Source organism: Phyllopteryx taeniolatus, chromosome 17 (assembly GCF_024500385.1).
Source record: "Phyllopteryx taeniolatus isolate TA_2022b chromosome 17, UOR_Ptae_1.2, whole genome shotgun sequence".
Taxonomy (NCBI): domain Eukaryota; kingdom Metazoa; phylum Chordata; class Actinopteri; order Syngnathiformes; family Syngnathidae; genus Phyllopteryx; species Phyllopteryx taeniolatus.
The window spans coordinates 10176591-10189187 of NC_084518.1; the positions used below are offsets into that span (position 1 = coordinate 10176591).

The window sequence follows — 12597 nt, forward strand, 5'->3', positions numbered from 1 at the left end:
CCAATCGCAGGGCACATAGAAACAAACAACCATTCGCACTCACAGTCATGCCTACGGGCAATTTAGAATCTCCAATTAATGCATGTTTTTGGGATGTGGGAGGAAACCGAAGTGCCCGGAGAAAACCCACGCAGGCACGGGGAGAACATGCCAACTCCACACAGGCGGGGCCAGGGATTGAAACCGGATCCTCAGAACTGTGAGGCTGACGCTCTAACCAGTCGCCCACCGTGCCGCCAATTCGTTTATGATTTATTCCATTAGATTTATTTGCAACACAAAAACAAATGTTTCACCAAATCAGCCCATAGTGTTATCGTTCTATTAACCATCTGGTGGAACAAAAACTACATAGCCATCCCCTTAAAACAAGTTTTCCTCTTCTCTATACACCTGTCAAAGATAGATTCTTTGTGTAGTTTTTTTTAAAGTGGCTAATATCTCGTTAATTGTCGTTAATATCTTGCCACCCACCCCATACTATCTCGTTAACTGATTAATATTTCGTCACCCAGCCCATTCCACAACTCCACCCTGTACACAAAAATACACTTTTTTCTTGTACGAACACAATTGCCTCTTAACTCATAACCCCCCTCCCATTTCAAACGATGATTGTAATCTTGCAACACTGCAAATAGTTCTATTATGAATTGAATGTATTATTACATTTTAAAATAAAGTAAAGATTTTTTTTTCCTAAAGTGTTCACTAACCAAAATTAATAAAGTATCTGTATTGTGGAATCTGCACAGTTGGCGGCGACAAATATTTTACATACCAATTTAGAGGCATCGAAGAAGACCGTGTGAGGTGCGCATGCGTAGTCGCTGTCGGTGCTCTTGCTATCAAGTCAAGATGGCGGATCTACTAGGTTCAATATTAAATTCGATGGAAAAACCTCCAACAGTCGGCGACCAGGAAAGCCGGCGAAAGGCTCGAGGTATAATATATTGGCTATTGTAAAAACTGAATCTGCATTTTTCTTTTAAAACAGTTTAAAGTGATATGGCTATGATATATGGCTGAGAAAAATATGGAAACGGCAAACGGGTTATTTCTGGTGCTACGGTTCAGATATAGCACTGCCCTTGTCAAAGACTCAAACCACGATCTCCTGCTTATTATCAGGTTCCACAGGTCTGGAACCTGGGTGGATACAGTACTTTGGGCACAACACACACCAGTTAAAAGCTCCATGTGTATGCCCAATGTTGGTTGTGGGTGCTTTTGAAGAGTTGTGATTGGTCCCCCTAAAACAGGTGACGTCACATTACGCCATCGCTCGTAACTCTTGAGCTTTCTTTTACTTTAGTCTTGCACCATTTGTATTACACAAAATTATCGAACCAGCGTCCATAAAAGCATACTAGGCACTGTATGTAAAATATGAAGAAATAAAAAATTTCTTAATTTTATGAATTTGTTATTATTGCCTTCTAATTACTGTAGTGTTAGAAAGTGTGTGTAACAGGGTGCCAAGGGAGAAACTGTTACTGTTCAAGTGGAAGATAAGTATGTCAGAATGTTAGACCAGTCCAGGACATATGTGAGAACAGTATAATACAACCCCAATTCCAATAAAGTTGGGACGTTGTGTTAAACATAAATAATAACACAATACAATGATTTGCAAATCATGTTCAACCTTTATTTAATTGAATACATTACAAAGACAAGATATTGAATGTTCAAACTGATCAAATTGATTGTTTTTAGCAAATAAGCATTAACCTAGAATTTTATAGCTGCAACACGTTCCAAAAAAGCTGGGACAGGGTCATGTTTACCACTGGTTACATCACCTTTTGTTTTAACAACATTCAATAAATGTTTGGGAACTGAGGACAGTAATTGTTGAACCATTGTAGGTGGAATTCTTTTCCCATTCTTGCTTGATGTACAGCTTCAGCTGTTCAACAGTCCGAGGTCTCCATTGTCGTATTTTACGCTTCATAATGCGCCACTAGGCCAGTCTAGTACCCGTACTCTTTTACTACGAAGCCACGCTGTTGTAACACGTGCAGAATGTGGTTTGGCATTGTCTGGCTGAAATAAGCAGGGGCGTCCTTGAAAAAGACGTTGCTTGGATGGCAGCATATGTTTCTCCAAAACCTGTGTGTACCTTTCCGCATTAATGGTGCCTTCACATATGTGTAAGTTACCTATGCCATTGGCACTACCACAGCCCCATACCATCACAGATGCTGGCTTTTGACCTTTGCGTCCATAACAGTCTGGATGGTTCTTTTCCTCTTTGGCCCGGAGGACACGACGTCCACAATTTCCAAAAACAATTTGAAATGTGGACTCGTCGGACCACAGAACACTTTTCCACTTTGCGTCAGTCCATCTTAGATGAGCTCGGGCCCAGAGAAGCCGGCAGCGTTTCTGGGTGTTGTTGAGAAATGGCTTTTGCTTTGCATAGTAGATTTTCAAGTTGCACTTACGGATGTAGCGCGGAACTGTATTTACTGACATTGTTTTTCTGAAGTGTTCCTGAGCCCATGTGGTGATATCCTTTACACACTGGTTTTTGATGCAGTGCCGCCTGAGGGATCGAAGGTCACGGGCATTCAATGTTGGTTTTCGGCCTTGCCGCTTACATGCAGTGATTTCTCCAGATTCTCTGAACCTTTTGATGATGATATGGATCGTAGATGATGACATTCCTAAATTCCTTGCAATTGTACGTTGAGGAACATTGTCCTTAAACTGTTCGACTATTTCTTCACGCACTTGTTCACAAAGAGGTGAACCTTGCCCCATATTTGCTTGTGAATGACTGAACAATTCAGGGAAGCTCCTTTTATACCCAATCATGGCACCCACCTGTTCCCAATTAGCCTGCTCACCTGTGGGATGTTCCAAACAAGTGTTTGATGAGCATTCCTCAACTATCTCAGTCTTTTTTGCCACCTGTCCCAGCTTTTTTGGAACGTGTTGCAGCCATAAAATTCTAAGTTCATGATTATTTTCTGAAATCAATAAAGTTGATCAGTTTGAAGATTAAATATCTTGTCTTTGTAGTGTATTAAATTAAATATAGATTCGACATGATTTTCAAATCATTGTATTCTGTTTTTAGCTATTTTTAACACAACGTCCCAACTTCATTGGAATTGGGGTTGTATACTGTACTGCTGGAGTGATTAGAAATTAGTTCATCAGCGGGACAGCCAAGGTTTGATGTTTTGGAGACAAAGTTAGAGAGAGCAGACTTCGATGGTTTGGACACGTCCAGAGGAGAAATAGTGAGTATATCGGTAGAAGGATGATGAGGTTGGAGCTGCCAGGCAAGAGAGCCAATAGGAAGACCAAAGAAAAGGTTGATGGAGGTCGTGAGTGAAGACATGATGGCAGTTGGTGTTCGAGAGCAGGATGCAGGAGATAGGCTTACATGGAAAAGGATGACGTGCTGTGGCGACCCCTAACGGGATAAGCTGAAAGGAAAAGAAGACTGTACTGCTGGAGTGACAAAAGACATCAAGGTGGAGGTAAGACGGCATCAAGAATCAGCAACGGATGGATCAGTGATGGACAGAATGACACATGAGGTCAGACACCAGGCTCTGTCGACAATGATATTTGAAGATAGCATTGTGATCTGCGGTGAGAGTAGGGAGCTGATGGAAAGACCAGCGAGAGGTGGTGGTACTATATTCACTGAATAGATGAGGAATGACGGTCAGAAACAGGCAGACAGTAAATGTGCTTGAATGAAAAGGAGGCTGGCGGAATGGTGAAATTCCAAGGAGTGGAAGTGGACAAGGTGGAGACAGTTGGGGGTGGCTGTGTTGAAGCTGGGAGTTTGGGAGTGACGAGGAGGGACAGGTTCAGGAATGAGCTCCACAGAGGGATGGCGCAGATCGGATGGTTTGGCGACAAAGCTAGAGAGATGGTTTGGACTTGTGCAGAGGAAGGACATTGGATATATCAGTACAAGGCTGTTCGAAATGGAAGAAGGCATACCGAAAGACCAAAGACATTATTTGTGAATGCAGCGAAGGAAGACTCACAGATTTATGGAGTTAGAGCAGAAGATGTAGAGAAAAGGAAATGATGGAAGAGTGTGAATAGTAGTGATACATTGAATCTTCGGCAACCAAACAGTTCAGGTTTTGGACCGAAATACTTTTTTCACCAAAATAAAATGGCCGAAACAGGATGTTGGTTTGATGCAAGCAAAGACCACAGCCAGCGCGTGATTGTGTATAGACTTTACACCGATCTGATCAGTTTGATCGGTATCGGCCGATAATTAGCAGTGTATGCTGATCGGCTTTAATGTCATAATTCGCCGATATTGATTGGCTCCGCAAAAGACATTTACTCCGTGTCGCCATCGTGTAGGGTATATTTGAATCCAAAAGCTAGTTTATTTTTAGCCTTGTTGTGTGTCTTTTGATGGAGTACTGTAAATATCTGACCACCAATAAAGTTATTAAAAAAAACATGTCGGCAGTGTGGGACAGACAACACGTTATGCCCAGATCAGACTACAAGACAAATATGGTCTTTCACTATTCCACTATGTCAGACTACGGCAATAAAATCTTGTATACCGATACCACCGCATTCCGTTTTTTACCATCACTGGGCTTCATCTTGTCAACTCAAACGCGACCGGATACACTCGTTTCCACGGCCACGACAACAACAATCCATCGCGCCGTGTGTATTATAAGAACTAAATGGGGAAAAACCTGTGTTGGTGGTCGCTGGTGCTCGGGAGAGGACTTTAATTCAAGGCTTGCTTGAGGTATGTTACGTACTTTTAATAGGATACCGCTCGCAAGCAGGCAACAAAACGTTATGTAGCCTAGCAAGCTAGTGCTAGCACTAATGGTTGTAAGCGAACATGCAGGCGTTCCAACGAATCATGCTCTAAAGTTTTGGTGTGTGTGAAGTAATTTAATTACAATAAAGTAATTTAATTACTGTAAGTTAGCACCCATTATTTCTGTCATGTTGTAATGTTGGTTTGACCCGACTGATTAGAATACATGATCTGACTAGAGCAGTGATTTCCAACCTTTATGGAGCCAAGGCACATATTTTACAATTGAAAAAAAAAAACAACAAACAAAAATGTCACAAAAAGTGGATACATTAATTACTGTATGTACTTCCTGCCATCTAATAGAAGAGCATTTATTTGTTCTGTCTGTCATTATAAGTAGATGAACAAAGATACATTATTTATTGTAAATATATATTTTTTAGTAATTAAGTACACACGTATAAACAGTAAATGAACAAGTCATTTAAATAGACACATTGCTCCATCTTGTGATCGGATCGGTGATCGCTTATCGTTTTTTTAAACTCGCTGATCGGTGATCGGCCCCAAAAATCCTGATCGTGTAAAGCCTAGTTGTGTATACTTAATTGTAAATAAATAATAATAATACAAAAAAAACGGTGGATCCACATTAAACACGCTCCCAACCTTGCTGCTATCTGCTGTTCGGGTACTATGGGGGAATGCTTGTTGCACGCTATTTTGCACTGCCCCAGCTACCTACAAGCTACAGTTACTGTGGCTAAATACGATGCTGAGCCACGGAGGTGCATGTTCGCTTCGCGTCTGTTGTCAACACAGCATAATTCACCATTATTACCTCCATGGCAGAGAATAAGCTACACTTCTAACAAGTATCGTTATCACAAAGGGTCTCATAGGTCTGGCTGGAACTGCGTTATAGCGGATAATAACCAACTTTGAATAGCAAAATAGCGGGCAAATAAGTGTTTTGAGAGAAAACAGGGACCAGAACCGGATACCAGAAATTAATTAGTACATCACCACATGTCACTTGAGAAAAGGGGCCTATAAGTTTAAAAATTACATTGATATAATACATATTCATAATATAAGTTAACCTTTACTAATCGCACAATGGGGAAATTTGCATCGTTTCAGCAGGAATAGTGGATATAGGAAACTCAGCCGTCATTACAAGGTTGATGCAGTAAATACATTAAAATAATAAATATTGAAGCCATAATTATAGGCTTTACACGATCAGGATTTTTGGGGCCGATCACTGATCAGCGAATTTAAAAAAAACGATGACTGATCACAAGATAGAGGAATGTGTCTATTTAAATGACCTGCTCATTTACTGTATATACTTGTGTACTTAATTGCTCCAAAAATTATATTGACAATAAATAATGTATCTTTGTTTCTCTATTTATGTCAGTGAGGCATAGTGACAGACTGAACAAATGAATAATAGATGGCAGGAAACACATACAGTAATTGATGTATCCACTTTTTGTGACATTTTTGTTTGTTGGTGTTCCGTGTGATTTTTTCAATTGTAAAATATGTTCCTTGGCTCATTAAAGGTTGGAAATCACTGCTCTAGTCAGGTCATGTATTCTAATCAGTCAAGTCAGACCAACATTACATGACAGAAATAATGGGTGCTAACTTACTGTAATTAAATTATTTTTAATTAAATCACCCACATCGAAACTTTAGAGCATGATTCGACAGAACGGCAGCATGTTTACGTCCAATCGTTCGTGCTACCGCTTGCTTGCTAGGCTATGTAACATTTAATTGCCTGTTTGTGAGCCATATCGTGTTAAAAGTATGTGAACATACCTGAAGCAAGCCTTAAACGAACGTCCTCTCCTGTCCTGAGCACCGGTAACCACCAACACGTTTTTCCCCATTTTGTCCTTATAATACCGTCGCCGTGCTCCACTCTTGTTGTTGTCGCCACGGTAACGAGTGTATCCGGTTGCATTTGAAAGCCCAATGATTGTAAAAAACGGGATGTGGTGGTATCGGAATACAAGATTTTATTGCAGTTGTCTGACAGTGCAATCGTGAAAGAGCAAATTTGTCTTGTAGTCTGATCCGGGCATTACGTGTTGCCTGTCTCAGACGTGTTGTCTGTCCCACACCGCCAACGTATTTTTTTTTTAAATAACTTCTTTGGCCGTCAGATATTTACAGTACTACGTCAAAAGACACACGACAAGGCTAAAAATAAACTGGCTTTTGGATTCAAATATACTGTGCACACGGCGACGCGGAGTTAATGTCTTTTGCGGAGCCGATCAATAACGTCATTGATCGGATCGGCGAATTATGACATTAAATTCGATCAGCCGATCAGCATAAAATGCTAAATGTCGGCCGATACCGATCAGCCAGATCAAATCGGTGTAAAGTCTAATAATTTATAATGACTACGATAATGGAGTAATGATTATGTTTTTTTTTTTTTTTAATCCTGTTAGATTATAAACTGTAATAACTGTCCCACGGTAATGTTCTTGACATGATAAAAAGAAGAATATGATAGCCATAAATGCAATTGTACTAATTATTTGTCTTGAAATTTCTTTTGGTGTTTCGGTCTTCACTCCCTAATTTTCGGCCAAGAATTTTTATTTCGGTGCATCACTAGTGAGGGTTAAACCAAAAGGGAAAAAACGTGAATCGCTATTGTGTTGGGTCATCAAGCTAACATACGAACTTATCACTTTCTCCACTTGAATGTGCGCACTGTATCACTTTCGCTCGACAAGGTAAACATAGCATGCATATAAGATCTGAATTTAAACTGTACGTTTTCAGAGCAAGCAGCGAGGCTCAAGAAAATGGAAGAAGAAGAGAAAAGAAAGAAAGCAGCATTCAGGAAAAAGGTGAGCGGTTTGGTTGGAGTGATGTTGACATTGCTAACTTGCATGAAAAGTTGTGCTAAACTGCATATTTTGCTGTTTAGATGGAGAAAGAAGTGTCAAATTTCATCCAAGACAGTACACAACAGAAGCAAAAATACAATCCCATGGGGAAGATTGAGAGAAGTATATTGTAAGCTTTATTGAACGTTACTAATACACGAGTGAATTGAGTTATTTTAATGGATGTAATTGTTCTGATGTGCAGGCATGATGTCGCTGAAGTGGCTGGTCTGACTTCTTTTTCTTTTGGAGAGGATGAAGAGAGTCGTTATGTCATGTTGTTCAAGAAGGTTGGTAGATATGCTTTTAATCCAGTGGATTGTGACATAAATGTGAGGCAGTGTGATGAGCTTGCATTTATGTGTGCTTGTAGGAGTTTGCTCCATCCGACGAGGAGCTGGAGGCTTATCGCAAAGGAGAGGAGTGGGACCCTCAGTTAGCAGAGCAGCGCCGCAGGCTAAAGGTAAGATCTGAGGCCTGTCTCTTTGTCAGACTTACGCATAACATTAGGTATTACTGCTTAGTATAACGAGCTCCAATACAAGAAATATATATACAAAATGGGTGTACCCCGCCTCTCACTCAGAGTCAGCTGGGATAGACTCCATCTCACCCAGCTCTATAGAAAATTGATGGATGAATGGTTAACACAAAATTTTTGTTTTTGATAAAGCAGCCTCAACTCTGAATAATAGTAGTTTTTTTGTTGTTGATTAGTGCTGGATTGTGATACAATTTTTTTTGCGGTGGGGGCAAAATATTGAGAACACGGTACTTTTTGTACAACTCCAATTCCGTTGTGTGTTGTGTTAAACATAAATAAAAAGAGAATACAATGATTTTCAAATTATGTTCAACCTATATTTAATTGAATACACTACAAAGACAAGATACTTAATGTTCAAACTGATAAACTTTGTTTTTAGCAAATAATCATTAACTTGATGTACAGCTTCAGCTGTTCAACACACCGGGGTCTCTGTTGTCGTATTTTACGATTCACAATGCGTCAAACATTTGCAATGGGAGACAGGTCTGGACTGCAGGCAGGCCAGTCTAGTACCCGCACTCTTTTACGACGAAGCCACGCTGTTGTAACACGTGCAGAATGTGGTTTGGCATTGTCTTGCTGAAATAAGCAGGGGCGTCCATGAAAAAGACGTTGCTTGGATGGCAGCATATGTTTCTCCAAAACCTGTGTGTACCTTTCAGCATTAATGGTTCCTTCACAGATGTGTAAGTTACCCATGCCATTGGCACAAACACAGCCCCATACCATCGTAGATGCTGGCTTTTGAACTTTGCGTCCATAACAGTCCGGATGGTTCTTTTCCTCTTTGACCCGGAGGACACGACGTCCACAATTTCCAAAAACAATTTGAAATGTGGACTCTTCGGCCCACAAAACACTTTTCCACTTGGCATCAGTCCATCTTAGATTCCAGAGAAGCCGGCAGCGTTTCTGGGTGTTGTTGATAAATGGCTTTTGCTTTGCATAGTAGAGTTATAAGTTGCACTTACGGATGTAGCGTCGAACTGTATTTACTGACATTGGTTTTCTGAAGTGTTCCTGAGCCCATGTGGGGATATCCTTTACACACTGGTTTTTGATGCAGTGCCGCCTGAGGGATCGAAGGTCACGGGCATTCAATGTTGGTTTTCGGCCTTGCCGCTGACATGCAGTGATTTCTCCAGATTCTATGAACCTTTTGATGATATTATGGACCGTAGATGATGAAATCCCTAAATTCGCTGCAATTGTACGTTGAGGAACATTGTGCTTAAACTGTTCGACTATTTTCTCACGCAGTTGTTCACAAAGAAGAAGAAGAATCACCTTTTATTGTCATGAACATGCATGCGTGCACACGAAATTTGTTCTCTGCATTTAACCCATCACAGTGAACACATACACATGTTAGTGGAACACACTGGAGCAGGGGTCAGCTGAAGTGCCCGGGGAGCATTTTTGGGGTATCAGTATCTTGCTCAATGACCCCACAGCCATGAGTCCGGGGGATGTTGGCGGATGGTCCATTCGGGGTCTTGAACCTAGATCCCCCACGGTGGCAGGTGATGATCTTAACCATTGGGCCACGGCTGCCACAAAGAGATGAACCTCGCCCCATCTTTGCTTGTGAATGACTGAGCAATTCAGGGAAGCTCCTTTTATACCCAATCATAACAGTCACCTGTTCCCAATTGGCCTGTTCACCTGTGGGATGTTCCAAACAGGTGTTTTGATGAGCAATCCTCAACTTTCTCAATCTTTTTTGCCACCTGTCCCAGCTTTTTTGGAACTTGTTGCAGCCATAAAATTCTAAGGTAATGATTATTTGCTAAAAACAATAAAGTTTATCAGTTTGAGCATTAAATATCTTGTCTTTATGTATTCAATTAAATATAGATTGGACATGATTTGCAAATCATTGTATTCTGTTTTTATCTATGTTTAACACAACGTCCCAACTTCATTGGAATTGGGGTTGTATACTGTACTGCTGGAGTGACAAAAGACTTCAAGGTGGAGGTAAGACGGCATCAAGAATCAGCAACGGATGGATCAGTGATGGATAGAATGACACATGAGGTCAGACACGAGGCTCCATCGACAATGATATTTGAAGATAACATTGTGATCTGCGGTGAGAGTAGGGAGCTGATGGAAAGAGGAAAAGAACCATCCGGACTGTTATGGACGCAAAGGTCAAAAGCCAGCATCTGTGATGGTATGGGGCTGTGGTAGTGCCAATGGCATGGGTAACTTACACATCTGTGAAGGCACCATTAATGCTGAAAGGTACACACAGGTTTTGGAGAAACATATGCTGCCATCCAAGCAACGTCTTTTTCATGGACGCCCCTGCTTATTTCAGAAAGACAATGCCAAACCACATTCTGCACTTATTACAACAGCGTGGCTTCGTAGTAAAAAAGTACGGGTACTGGATTGGCCTGCCTGCAGTCCAGACCTGTCTCCCATTGAAAATGTGTGGCGCATTATGAAGCGTAAAATACGACAATGGAGACCCCGGACTGTTGAACAGCTGAAGCTGTACATCAAGCAAGAATGGGAAATAATTCCAACTACAAAGCTTCAACAATTAGTGTCCTCAGTTCCCAAACGTTTATTGCATGTTGTTAAAACAAAAGGTGATGTAACACAGTGGTAAACATGACCCTGTCCCAGCTTTTTTGGAACGTTTTGCAGCCATAAAATTCTAAGTTAATGCTTATTTGCTAAAAACAATCAATTTGATCAGTTTGAACATTAAATGTCTTGTCTTTGTAGTGTATTCAATTAAATATAGGTTGGACATGATTTGCAAATCATTGTATTCTGTTTTTATTTATGTTTAACACAACGTCCCAACTTCATTGGAATTGGTGTTGGACTTTCTTGATGATCTGAGTCTCAAATTCCGAATTCACCAACATATTGTTCATTAATTTCCCATTAGCCTGTCGGTTTATCATGTTGCCACTGTCCTCTTAAGAGGAAACTTTTCTTTTTCTGGCCACTATAGGAGCAGGCGGCTCTGGAAGAAGAAGCATCCCGGCAGAGCAACAAGTCGGAGGCGTGTCCAAACTCCAACTACAGAGACAAGTACAGCCACCTGATTGGCACGTCTGCAGCCAAAGATGCAGCGCGCACACTGGAAGCCAACCAGGCCTATGGGTGTGGTGAGTGAAGCTATTTGCACCCCGAAGAGCACACAAACGGCTCTCCTTGACATCACTTCACGTTCTTATTTACCTCTCGACCAGTGCCGGTGGCCAACAAGAGGGACACTCGCTCCATAGAAGAAGCCATGAACGCAATCCGAGCAAAGAAGCGACAGAAGTTAGAAGACGACACAGGCGCACACAGCAGCACTTTTTGAGTCGCTCTGTGTAATCACGCTTACATGAGGATGTGCAATGTGGTCCCTGACTAGAAATGCAATATTCTGTACTTTAGAGACTTCATACTGTATATGGCCGATGGATGCTCTACTCAGATCCTGATTGGAGAGAAGACATTCAGGATTTCTGAGTTTTTAACATTGTGTAAGCTCATAACATCTGTCGTAATTGAGCCATTCACAGTATAAGGAACATGCATTTGTTTAAATAAGACACCTCAAGTGTTATCTAAAATCCTGAATAGGACATTTTAATGCAGATTGTTAGCATTACCGGTAAAGTTTCAAATTACACTGTTTTTTTAAAGTTCACCTCAGTATGTCATTTCTCTTTTTTTCCCCATTATAATTTTTACTAGTCAGCATCTGTCAAGATTAATACAGCCTAAAAGATCTCTTTTTAATACTAATGTATACATTTTAATTATCAGGGATTTTTTCTTTTTCTTTTCTGTGAGCAACCGCCACTCCATGATGTCAATGTATACAATGATATGAGATGGAGCAGAGGCACCTGACGTCATGTTTTATTTGATGTCCTTATTCTTTTAAGATGAGGGTTTCTTGGTGTATTTTAAAAAGGTTGTTTCATCACCCCACGTGTATGAAATGTGAAAACAACAGTAAAAAAAAAATACAAAATGAATGGATTTGTTGTCATTTTTATGAAGTAAAAAAATTTACAAAGTCTGACACAGTCTGACAGGCGTTAGAAATATGCTGTAATTTTATTCGGTTCATAGAAAAAAAAAATACAAAATGAATGGATTTGTTGTCATTTTTATGAAGTAAAAAAATTTACAAAGTCTGACACAGTCTGACAGGCATTAGAAATATGCTGTAATTTTATTCGGTTCATAGTTTTTACCAAACAATTCAATAAAGGCAATGCACATTACAATATTTATAGATAAATTTAAAGGGTGTAGACAGAAGGTAGAGCTTTTTAACACCTACCCCTTTTATAAAACAAAAACAATGA

At 40.4% G+C, this 12597-nt stretch overlaps 1 protein-coding gene across 1 annotated transcript; it reads left to right on the plus strand.

Annotated features, from left to right (window-relative positions):
* The first annotated feature begins 784 nt into the window (after window positions 1-784).
* Window positions 785-12261, plus strand: spag7 (sperm associated antigen 7). Its single transcript, XM_061751614.1, has 7 exons — window positions 785-943; window positions 7604-7671; window positions 7752-7840; window positions 7916-8000; window positions 8084-8173; window positions 11238-11394; window positions 11479-12261. Exons 1-7 carry the CDS (start codon window positions 820-822, stop codon window positions 11592-11594), a joined length of 729 nt encoding a protein of 242 aa, XP_061607598.1. The 5' UTR covers window positions 785-819; the 3' UTR covers window positions 11595-12261.
* Window positions 12262-12597: the final 336 nt, after the last annotated feature.

Bases quoted from the DNA above. Each gene is read 5' to 3' on its own strand.
- spag7 (XM_061751614.1), top strand. From the start codon at position 820: ATGCGTAGTCGCTGTCGGTGCTCTTGCTATCAAGTCAAGATGGCGGAT. The intron at 944-7,603 runs GTATAATATATT...GTACGTTTTCAG, and splicing joins AAGCCGGCGAAAGGCTCGAG to AGCAAGCAGCGAGGCTCAAG. The intron at 11,395-11,478 runs GTGAGTGAAGCT...CCTCTCGACCAG, and splicing joins CAACCAGGCCTATGGGTGTG to TGCCGGTGGCCAACAAGAGG.